The 12,037-nt window shown below is 42.5% G+C and overlaps 1 protein-coding gene across 1 annotated transcript in view; it reads right to left on the reverse strand.

The window, feature by feature from the left end:
• The window catches only part of CRACR2A (calcium release activated channel regulator 2A), a 38,746-nt gene that overhangs the window by 15,051 nt on the left and 11,658 nt on the right, over positions 1–12,037 (reverse strand). Inside the window, exons 5-12 of the mRNA XM_081911922.1 lie at positions 11,826–11,972; positions 9,850–9,940; positions 7,489–7,584; positions 6,415–6,602; positions 4,688–4,759; positions 4,253–4,298; positions 2,268–2,356; positions 1,573–1,900 (exon numbers count right to left, since the gene is read on the reverse strand). Coding sequence (XP_081768048.1) covers positions 1,573–1,900; positions 2,268–2,356; positions 4,253–4,298; positions 4,688–4,759; positions 6,415–6,602; positions 7,489–7,584; positions 9,850–9,940; positions 11,826–11,972 — 1,057 coding nt within the window. The remainder of the gene's footprint in view (positions 1–1,572; positions 1,901–2,267; positions 2,357–4,252; positions 4,299–4,687; positions 4,760–6,414; positions 6,603–7,488; positions 7,585–9,849; positions 9,941–11,825; positions 11,973–12,037) is intronic.

Below are 12,037 nucleotides of genomic sequence, written 5' to 3' on the forward strand. Positions count from 1 at the left end.
AACCCACAGCGCCACCTGCGTCCCTTATGGGACCATTAGGATAGCTTTAAAGGAGGATTAGACCATTAGGATAGCTTTAACTATTAGGATAGCTTTAAAGGAGGATTAGACAAAACTAACTCAAACTGCCACTGATATGCCTCCGGCTACAATTGTGCAGCAGCTCTGCTGTCTAATACATGTTTTAATACAGTACTCAACATGGCGCCCTCCAGATCTTTTGGACTGCAACTCCCATAATCCATGAGTGTTGGTCATATTAGCTGGAGCTGAGAGGAATGCCCCAAACAAGGAGAAAGCACCACACTGGCTCTCCCTGCTGTATCCTCAATACACACTCACTATGAATTTTTTTGCTGTTGACACAGCTCAAATAGGCTTAATCGTGGGAAAAGTGGGATAGATATAAAACATAAGTTCAAAAATACAGTAAAGGTTCGCTATCTATGCTAGCATTTGATTGATGTTGGAGTGAGACTGAGTTGAGAAATAAGGCTATGAGCACATATTGATATAGGAATGTATTAGATAAAATGTAAAGAAATATACAATAATAAGAGTACATTGATTTTTAAAAAAGGAATATACAACGGGATAGACAGGAAGTCTAGTATGTTGGTATGTATATGATTTTTTGGGGGAAATTGTTTTTGTTTTTTCTCCTTGTTCTTTCTTTTTTTGGTTTCATTTTCTTTCTAGGTATATAAAATATGTATATCATTTTTGTATACATGTTGGAAATTATATTATAGTAGGTCCTGTAGTGTAATACGACAACGTTTACCGATGTAATATAAGAATGTTAACAAATAAATAAAATGCAAATTCAAAAAAACAAAAACAATAAAAAATAAAAAATAGAAACTCCAGCGGGTGCAGAATGCTGCAGCGAGGCTCCTCACAGGGTCCCTGCCATGGAAGCATATTCACCCAGTGCTTTTCCAGCTGCACTGGCTCCGGTGGAGTACAGGGTCAGATTTAAGGTGATGCTTTTGACCTTTAAAGCCCTTCACGGCCTAGGACACTCATACCTACAGGACCACCTCTCCCGGTATGCCCCACGGAGAGCCTGAAGGTCCATAAATAGCAACACCCTAGAGGTCCCGGGACCTAAGGAAGTTAGATTGGCTTCAACCAGAGCCAGGGCCTTTTCAGCACTGGCTCCTGTCTGGTGGAACGCTCTGTCTCATGAGACCAGGGCCCTGCGGGATCTGATTTCTTTCCGCAGGGCCTGTAAGACAGAGTTGTTCCGCCTGGCCTTTGGCTTGGTGCCAATTTGATTCCCCCCCTCTTTCTTTTTTTCCTTTTTCCTCCTGTGTTGAGGCTGCATTTTAATATTTTAATGTTTCAATATTTTAATTGTTGTATTTTGATCTTGTTTTTAAGTTGTATTCACTCAACTTGTTTTTATTATTGCTTGTTAGCCGCCATGAGCCCGACAGTGGCTGGGGAGGGCGGGGTATAAATAAAAATTATTATTATTATTATTAATGTAATGCACACAGCGGAGATAGCCATAAATTAGCCAAAATCCACCTCCAAAATAAAAGCAATTCGGGTTTTGTTTCTTACATTTGCTAGTGTTTCTTTTCCTACTGGTTGCCCCCTGGGAAAGGAAGGTGTTTGTTCAGATGGTGATTCTGTTTGGATCTCATTCATTTCCAGTTCTGGCAAGTTAGTTTCATCTTCTTCAGACCATTTGGTTAGCGTCTTCTCTCCCGGTCTACTTAGAAGCTGGGGCAGGTGATCTTCTTCAATTGATATTAGTCTTTGTAGAGGCCTTCTTTGAGTCAGTCCCTCACCAGAAGCAGAATCAGAATCAAATGAAAGATACCCGTTCAAACCAGTGGAATTTCTTCTCCTTTCAGTGTTAAATGTGTCGTCGTCTTCTGAAGACTGGCTAGAAAATGCATTATGAAACATAACGTATTTTAAACTCTCTAAACCACATCTCTGTATCATTTAAACTCTCTGTATCACATCTCTATATCACGTTGGATGTCTGTACAAATTTAATTCAGAACTTTGAATTTGAAATTTGGGTTCATATTTTGAATATGTCTTGAATATGAACCCTATCTGAACAGACAGCAAAGAAATATAAAAGCAATCTATATTTCTCTATGGAGAAAAACTATATAGTTGCAGGAAATAAATAGTTCAATAAAGAACTATTTCTTGCACTCATTTGAATAGTATCTAACTACAGTACATTCTGCACCCTACATTAAGAATAAATGTGCGCAATAGCAAAACTAAAACCTTACCTTTTTGGCAAAGCCTTTTTCTCCATATATTTGCCGATGATCGAGCCCGATCTCTCTTTCCACCTTGCAGTTGGAACATTCTTACATTTCTGTAGAAATATTATAGAAACTGCCTCAAAATGAGTTACATAAAATGGCAGACTCAACACTATTTTCAGAGCAGTATACTCCTGTGAAGGGACGCAGGTGGCGCTGTGGGTAAACCACTGAGCCTAGGACTTGCCGATCAGAAGGTCGGTGGTTCAAATTCCCACGATGGGGTGAGCTCCCGTTGCTCAGTCCCTGCTCCTGCCAACCTAGCAGTTCGAAAGCACAAAGTGCAAGTAGATAAATAGGTACCGCTCCAGCGGGAAGGTAAACGGCGTTTCCGTGCGCTGCTCTGGTTCACCAGAAGTGGCTTAGTCATGCTAGCCACATGACCTGAAAGCTGTATTTTTTAAAAAAATATATTTTATTAAGGGTTTTCTTGTTTTACAGTGTAAGTGTAATGCCTCGTATTTTTTTTCCCCGTGTAACATTTTTACAAATCCATTTCATTTGTTGAGGCATTAGGGGGAGAAGAAAAAAGAAAAGAAAAAAGAAAGGAGGGTGGAGGGAGGGAGGGGAGATGGATGGGGGTGAGGTCGGGTAGCGGTGTTTCTATTATTGGCCACATGACCTGAAAGCTGTATTGTAGGTCAGGACATTAATAGGCAAGATGTTAAATTGTTTTTATATGCAACAACTGCAGCAAGAGTACTGTTAGCTCAGAAATGGGAACAAGAAGAAATTCCGACGAAAGAAGAATGGCAGATGAAATTAATGGACTATGCAGAATTGGACAAAATGACAGGAAGGATTCGAAATCTGCGGGACCAGAGATTGACAGAAGATTGGAAGAAGTATATGAATTATTTGAAGAGCAACTGTAATCAACAAATTACGCTAGTAGGACTACAAGACGTTTTGTAGGGAGAAATATACGAAGTGTTACAAAGTAGAAAAAGATAGAGATATTGGTTTTGAGTTTGAAATGTAATAGGGAAGATAAGAAATGCATACTGAGAGATTAGATTGGAGAATTTTCAGGCAGGTTTGATGGAAGTCAAAAACTTGAATAAGATGTAAAAGTATGTTTAATTACTGTTGAAAATGATATGTTAAAAAAACTAATAAAAATTATATAAATATATAAAAGAAAAACAAATATGCAAGGATCTTTGGAAGAGAGGAGCTTGTGCCCAAATTGTTGCCTCCTGCAGATTGATAATAAACCAATGTCCCAAATCATCTGAAAGTACAGTAGTTTTCCGTATCTAAGACGATTTTTTTTATTATAAAACAATGTTTAAAATTGGGGGGCATCTTATACACGGATAGTGCAGAGGGGGAACGGGCGATTGGTTGCAGTTTCGAGCAGGAGATTGTCAGCGGCAATTGGTGGCTGCTGTCGATTGGCTGGGCGGGTGATTGGTGGCTTCAACGACGTGTGCGATTGGCAGCGGTCAGGTGGGTGATCGATTTTCGGCAATCAAAAAAAGCTCAACAACTCTGGGCAATCTCTCCCCATTTTCTTAATTTAGAGTCCCCCAAAATAGGGATCGTCTTATACACAGGGGCGTATTATACACGGAAAAATACGGTATTGTATTTGGTTTTTGATGATGTTGTTAGCACTTGTGGTAAAAGTGGGTGCAAATAAGTTGACGATGATGAATGTGCACATTTGTGAATCAGTAACACAGGAAGTTGCCATCTACAAAGTCCGGCAACTGGTCCATCTGGCTCAGAACAGACAGGCAACAACTTGCCAGGGATTCGTGCAGGAAACTGTCCTAGCCCCACTTGCAAATGTTGGGATTTGAATTTGGGACCTTCTGCATGCACCGAAGGTGCTCTTCCACTTAACTACAGAGGTGTGTCGCCACAATATAGTTAAGAATCTGTCAAGGCTAAGAAAAAAACCACACGTTTTATGAGAAGGTATTCTGGGGCAGCCCACTCACCTGTAAACATTCGTCGTGTTCATCTCTCAGATATTTGTTCCTTTCTCTGCAGTGATGGGACACGAAAAGAAAGGAAAACAACATAGAACTTACAACATATTGTCCAACTCTGTCCGCTTATCAGTGGGGGAGTCCAGTTTGTTAAGAAATTGATATGGTATTGTGGTAAGAAAGCTGAGAGGATATTAAACCAAACCTTATTACGGGGGAATCCCAGCTTACACGGTGATTCTGTTCTGCAAGATGTACACAAGTCCAGTCCAGTTTGCCCCGCCCTGCTCCACCCCCTTTCAGTGCTGAGAGTGGCATGCATGTCAGCAGTCATACGCATGCTGATTGCATGCGAGTGGGGAGTTGCCTGTGTTGAGGTTTTATAATATTTGCTCTGGTTCCCGCAGCTGGCAGGGGTGGATTTGCCGCACCTTATTTTCTTACCTTAAAAAGTCCAGCTGCTTTAGAAGCCCTGACTTCTCCCTCTGTAGCATTTCTGTCACTCTGTAAACCTCACTGAAGGAGACAAATAAAAAGCATCACAACAACAACAACAACAACAACAACAACAATAATAATAATAATATCTTTATTGTCATTGCCCCCTCTCGGGGACAACGAAATTACTTGGCTGCTCCATCCACCCAGGTAGGGCACTCCACACAAAATCAAAACAACTATAAAAACACTAATTAAAACAATACAGTATAATACAGCAAGGAAGATTAGATGACTTTCAAAGTCCAGGCTTCCCATTCAGGGCCGAGATCGCTCTGGAGAAGAAGCTGTTCTTAAGACGGCTCGTTCTTGTCTTCATCGTCCTGTATCTCCGTCCCGACGGCAGGAGCTCGAAGAGACAGTGACCAGGATGCGATGGATGTTTTACTATGTCCAGCGCCTTCCTATGGCACCTTGTGGCATAAATCTGCTCTAAGGTGGAGAGTGGGCAGCCAACAATGCTCTCTGCTGCCTTAACAACTCTGCACAACCCCATCCTGTCCTGGGTAGTACAGCTTCCGTACCACAGACATAAGCCATAAGTGAGCACGCTCTCAATGGCACAGTGATAGAAGGCAAGCAGCAGTTTCTGCAACCTAATAATAATAACCTAATAATAATAACCTAATAATAACAACCATTCTTAGAGAACTGGGATCTGTGTTCTGGATTTAGTGTTGGGAGTTTTGTAAAAATAACCGGCAACCTTATGGACGCAGGTGGCGCTGTGGTCTAAACCACTGAGCCTTGGGCTTGCCGATCAAAAGGTCGGCGGTTTGAATCCCCACGGCGGGTTGAGCTCCTGTTGCTCGGTCCCAGCTCCTGCCAACCTAGCAGTCTGAAAGCACGCCAAAAAGTGCAAGTAGATTAATAGGTAAGGTAAGGAAGGTAAACGGCGTTTCCGTGCGCTGCTCTGGTGTCGGTGTTCTGTTGCGCCAGAAGCAGCTTAGTCATGGTACCTGTTAGAGGTGTCCAGGAGGGTTGACTCTGTCTGGGCTAACACACCTCTCCCAACAGCGGCTTGTGCAGAATCGTGGCACCCAATCCATGTTGGGGGCGACTCCCCAGCACAAGTTTGACGCCACCAGGTTCCTATCAGGGAGCAGGAGGGCTGCCTGATGTGGGATACATGGCCAATGCCTTAGCCAAACTTTCCAGTAATCAATAAAGTCGTGGCCTAATTCAACCCAATACCAGTCCCCTGTGTTCATTCTTGTGGCCATCCCTTCACCTGTTATGCGCCTGTGCCAGCAATGCAAATTGGACACTGTTATGTACTGAGTTGAATAGGATCCAAAATGCAGCAGTCTGATTGGTCCTAGAACAATAGGATCCAAAATGCAGCAGTCTGATTGGTCCTAGAACAATAGGATTCAGAATGCAGCAGTCTGATTGGTCCTAGAACAATGCAGCAGTATGATTGGTCTGCAGGAGCCACCCAATCCAGCTCCAGATGGAAGTGAATCCACAACCTGATTGGCCTACAGGAGAATCCCGGAATTAGCCAATCATGTGCAGTCCATTGTGTAAATAATGTATATACAGCAGATATTGTGGGGGAACTTCCATTCCTCCTCACCACTATGAGCTGAATAAAGAGCATGAAATCCACTCTCGACTCCGAGTATATTTCAGACACATTCAGCTGTATTCCAGTTCTGGGAATCACTCACATTTCCTTTTCTTCCTGCAGTTTTTTGGCCTCATCCTGGAGCATCTGCAAGTGCTGCTGCGCAATGAGGAGCTCTTGGGATGTTCTCTCCAGTTCTTCCAGCAGCCCTTTGTTTGTAAGCTTCAACTTGGTATTTTCTACTTTGGTCTCCTGCTTGTCATTGTGCAGCTCTTTAAACTGTCCCTCTAACTGGGTGGAAAGAAAAAAACAAACAAATGTATTTTAAAAGTCAATCAAGTTCATTTTTTAATTGAATGGATTGGGAACAGCAACCATAGTGCTATTAAATTTGCTTATGTGTGTGTATGCAAATTATGATGGAAATCCAACATGGTCACACTTGACTTCATAAGAGGAAACTCTACGCAAATGAAGTGATTGGAAACGAAAGGAACAGAAAAGCAAAGGGAGTCAAATCTCTCCAAAATGCTAGGGAGCTGTTTAAAACCACAGTATTAACAGTTCAGCTGAAATGTATAATGCATGTCAGGAAAGCAACCCAGAGACAAAGAGATGCTAGTGTGCTTAACAACTAAAGTCAATGAAGCTATTAGAGGCAAGAAAACTTCCTTTAGGAAATGGAAGTCTTGTTCATACGAGAAGAAAAAGAAACAAATTTTTATGTTAGATGGCAGCTTCTTTCATTCTGACTTGCCTTTGTCACAATCAGTGCTGTTTCTGTTCAACTGCAGCTCAGTTTCTGCGAAATATTAAGTTATTCATCTTGCTGTCAGCTATTTAACATAGGTTACGCAGGTTATGCTCCTTATTTACATAACTTATGTAATTTATATTCATGTCAGGTTAAAGAAAAAAATCAAAACATTCCAAAAAGAAACCATTGGATACGTATCAGGAATGTACTCTTTCCAAGATAGCTGCAAACAAATGAAGACAGAATAGCACAAAGCAGCCTCTTGATGATTTAGGATGTGAGAGCTGCTTTACCAAGAAAGCAAAAAAACAAAATGGTATCCTGCTGTAATAAATATAATTACAATTCTCCCACTCACATGTCAAGTTTTGCCAAGCAAGCAAACAAACAAAATTTTCTCCGTATCTGCATCTCACTTACTCTTTTCTGTTTCTGAGCCAGTTGTTCCAGTTCCTGCTCTTTTGCTGTAAGCTTATGCTCCAAATCCTGACTTCGGGACTGGAACCTTTCTGTGTCCTGTAAAATTAGAAGAAATTACCCTAAGAGCACCAGGTTATGAAAGATGGAGGGCACAAGGGGAAGGGGACGACAGAGGACGAAATGGTTGGATAGTGTTCTCGAAGCTACCAGCATGAGTTTGACCAAACTGCGGGAGGCAGTGGAAGACAGGAGTGCCTGGCGTGCTCTGGTCCATGGGGTCACGAAGAGCTGGACATGACTAAACGACTAAACAACAACAACAAAAAAGGCATGTGGTCATGTTCCCAGTATTCCATCTGTATATTATAACCACTTTTTGCCCATTTAATAATGCATTTCTTGTTGAAATTTGAAATGCAAGAAGAACACATTAAACGGTTATAAATTTTTGCAATAACATATTCGTCCTCTGTATACAGTTGGTTTTGAAATATCGTTTTTTGTTCTGTACCAAAGGTCTTTTTATCCAGCTTAAATCTCTCTGTTAATTGTAAATGAGAAAAAACAACTGAAGGCCATAAACTGCTATTAACTGTTTCCTTGTTTTAATCTTACAGTCTCTTTGACTCCGCTCTAATAACTCTTGATAAGTTAACCATTTCTCTTTGCCTGTTTCCTCTTTTCTAAGAAATGGTTCTTGTGTTGAAATCCATAAGGGTATCTTTGCACATAACCTATACTTATTTCTAAAGGGACGCGGGTGGCGCTGTGGGTTAAACCTCAGCGTCTAGGGCTTGCCGATCGCATGGTCGGCGGTTCGAATCCCTGCGGCGGGGTGAGCTCCCGTCTTCAGTCCCAGCTCCTGCCCACCTAGCAGTTCAAAATCACTCTTAAGTGCAAGTAGATAAATAGGTACTGCTTTATAGCGGGAAGGTAAATGGCGTTTCCGTGTGCTGCGCTGGTGCAGGCTCGCCAGAGCAGCTTCGTCACGCTGGCCACATGACCCGGAAGTGTCTCTGGACAGCGCTGGCCCCCGGCCTCTTAAGTGAGATGGGCGCACAACCCTAGAGTCGGACACGACTGGCCCGTACGGGCAGGGGTACCTTTACTTTTACCTTTTATACTTATTTCTAGTCCAAATTCTTAATATGGTACATCTAACAAAATGATTTTTGAAGGCCACATTAACTTTGACTTTATCATATCACAAGCATATCGTACAAGAATATGAGCAAGGGATGTGTGCATTAAATATCAGCTTACTTCACTTTGCATGGTCTTTTTGTTGTCTCTTCTCCCTACTTGAGATAAATCATTTAAATCAGTGTCTCATATCTCTATGTCTATGCTCTTTGTGCAAATGAACTTGTGTCTTCACTCTTCTTATTTTTTTAAAACATATTTTTTATTAAAGATTTCTTGGTTTACAAAAGTATGTGCAATGTCTCTTTTTTCAAGTTACATTTTCTACAGATCAGTTGCATTTGCTGAGACATTAGTGTTACATTAGGAAGAAAGGAGGGAAGAGGTGGAGGGGGCCGTGGTGAGTGGGGGTGGGGTGGGGATGTTTCTATTTTACTTAACATATGTGTGGAGTTTTGTGTCAGCGTCGCTTGTGCGGGTTCTCTTGACTATTTGTTTGTGTTCCTTTGGTGGTGAGAGAGGTTGGGGTTGGACTAGGGTGTGGTTGTTTGTTTGTGACTGGCTGTGGTGAACTTTGTATTCATGTGTGAGTGGGGTGGGTGGGTGTTTTTGAGTCAGGTCAGCCATATTGATTAGTATACTGTTGGTGGATTCTTGTCGTTGCCTTGTTGGGCTGTGTATTTGATAAAGGGGAGCCATACCGGGGTGAAGGTGTCTTCTTCGATTTGTGCCAGTTTCAGTTTATTGGTTAGTTTTCCTAATAGGGCTGTTTCCCATACTATTTGGTACCATTGGTCCATGTTGACTCCTGACAGGTCCCTCCAGTGTCTGACTATGATGCTTCTGGCTGCTGAGAGTAGGTGGGTTATGTGCTCTTTGTGATGTGAGTGGGCATTATAATCTTGGAAGATGTTTAGTAGGGCCAGTTCTGGGGTGACTTCTAATACTTGCTTAGTTATTTTACATATTTCTCATATGGTTGTTGTCCAGAATAATTGGATTTTGGGGCACTCCCACCACATGTGGAGGTATGTGCCTGTGGAGGTGCACCCTCTCCAGCATTTTGGTGAGGTTCCTGGGTGTATTAGCGCTAGTTTCCTTGGTGTTAGGTACCACCTGTAAGTGAGTTTCAGAGTGAGTTCTTTCCTTTTTGTTGATTATTACATTACAGCAGCTGAGAAGAAATCCATAATAAAATGCTGCGAATAAGGAACTTGCCTTCAAAAGGAATTTTTCTTTCTCATTTTTGATCTGCTGTTCCATTTCCTCATAGAGATGCTGGATTTCCTCATCATAGGCAGCAATCTTCCTAGACAGAAAGAGAAAAGTACATCAGGTGAAATTCTTGCTGCAGTAGTGGCTTTTGGATTTATATATAAGGAGCCAATCCCACATTTTTACTTCTGAGTACCTGTGTGTGTGTGTTTCAGTAGGAGGAGAAAGATTTCTCTGAATAAAAGTTGTGCTGTGCAAAATTCTGTCCCTCGTGCAATTATTTCTTCATTCCGTTTTTTATCTTTATTCAGCTCTTCAGCCAAAAAAGGCTTACAAATCATGAAAATAACCTAACAAGGTTACCCACCAGCCAGAGTTACCTTGTTTTTCAGAGCTGTGAGAACCTCATTTTCTCCTCTCTTCCTTTTCACTTTATTGTAAAACTATGTGCAAAGCCGAGAGTCAGAGCAGCCATCACAAATGTGCTGCCTGTGAGACTTTGTTAAGAGTGCTGTAACTTTGGTACCCCATAAATTATTGCAAGTTGTTGATCACCAATTACAATTGGTGGTCTGCGACAAGGAAAAAGAAAAACCTTTTAAGTGAACTTGTTAGTAATGCCCCTCCCGACCCTTTCCTCCTAAAAGGTTTAAAGTTGTGAAAAGCAGGTGCTTTGGGCTAACAGCACTCTGTTCTCTCAGAGCCAAAACAGAAGTCTGAGGACAGGAACATACATGGATGGATAAGCAAGGTGTTTTAGTAAATATTTCCCCCCCCCCCAACTTTGACCTCTTAACTCAGACGGAGCAAATTTTGAGAAACATTTCAGTAATTGAGAGGGGTGGGTGGGCGGGCAGGGAGAGATAGGTTATAGTGATTTCCAGCGCTGGATGGCTGCCAAGAAAATCACCAGCAGTAGCAGCTCTTCCTTCATTCTCTGTTAAATTTAGTTTTGCAGCGGGAACAGCCCAGCAGGTAAAGCTAAAGGTAAAGGACCCCTGGATGGTTAAGTCCAGTTAAAGGAGATTATGGGGTTGCGGCGCTCATCTCGGTTTCAGGCCCAGGTATTTGTCCACAGACAGCTTTTTAGGTCATGTGGCCAGCAGGACTAAACCACTTCTGGTGCAACAGAACATCATGATGGAAACCAGAGCACATGGAAATGCAGTATACCTTCCCGCCGGAGCAGTACCTATTAATCTACTTGCACTTTTTGACGTGCTTTCGAACTACTAGGTTGGCAGGAACTGGGACAGAGCAATGGGAGCTCACCCCATCGCGGGGATTCGAACCGCTGACCTTCTGATTGGCAAGCCCAAGAGGCTCAGTGGTTTAGACCACAGCGCCACCTGCACTGTTAAACTTAGTTTTGCAGTGGGAACAGCCCAGCATATCTAAGAGATGGATGGGAGGGAAGTAGCTGCCTCTTGTGGCAGCAACAAAACTGTTTAAGAAAGACAACAGAAGAGGCAGGTGCTTTTGTCACTGTTTTTCCAGGCAACCTGGACCAGAGCATGCCAGGCACTTCTGTCTTCCACTGCCTCCCGCAGTTTGGTCAAACTCATGCTGGTAGCTTCGAGAACACTGTCCAACCACCTCGTCCTCTGTCGTCCCCTTCTCCTTGTGCCCTTAGTCTTTCCCGACATCAGGGTCTTTTCCAGGGAGTCTTCTCTTCTCATGAGGTGGCCAAAGTATTGGAGTCTCAGCTTCACGATCTGTCCTTCCAGTGAGCACTCAGGGCTGATTTCCTTCAGAATGGAGAGGTTTGATCTTCTTGCAGTCCATGGGACTCTCAAGAGTCTCCTCCAGCACCATAGTGCTTACTTACCTTAAGTAAGTACTTACCTTAGTGCTACTCAAAGCAAACTGCTACTCTGAGCCCTGGCAAGACAAAACCTATGGGTGCTTCTGCACCAGCTATTTACTTCCTATCTGCTCCCCCTCCCCCAAGTATTTATTATATCATAAAAAGCACCAACCTATTCAGGACACGCTCCAATTCACTCTTTTCATTATCAGCTTCTTGAAGCTGAGAGAAAACTTTTGTCAGGAAGTCTTCAAAACTAGACAGTAAATGTGGCTCATCCTTCCTCAGGTGAGACCATAGTTGCTTTATGTCACTCTCGCTGGAGAAAGAAAGAAAAAGGAATCTACGTTACTTGCGTGGTTCCTGTAGCAGCAAAAGTTCCAG

The sequence above is a fragment of the Podarcis melisellensis genome (assembly GCF_964234715.1).
Source record: "Podarcis melisellensis genome assembly, chromosome: 5".
In the NCBI taxonomy this organism is placed as follows: domain Eukaryota; kingdom Metazoa; phylum Chordata; class Lepidosauria; order Squamata; family Lacertidae; genus Podarcis; species Podarcis melisellensis.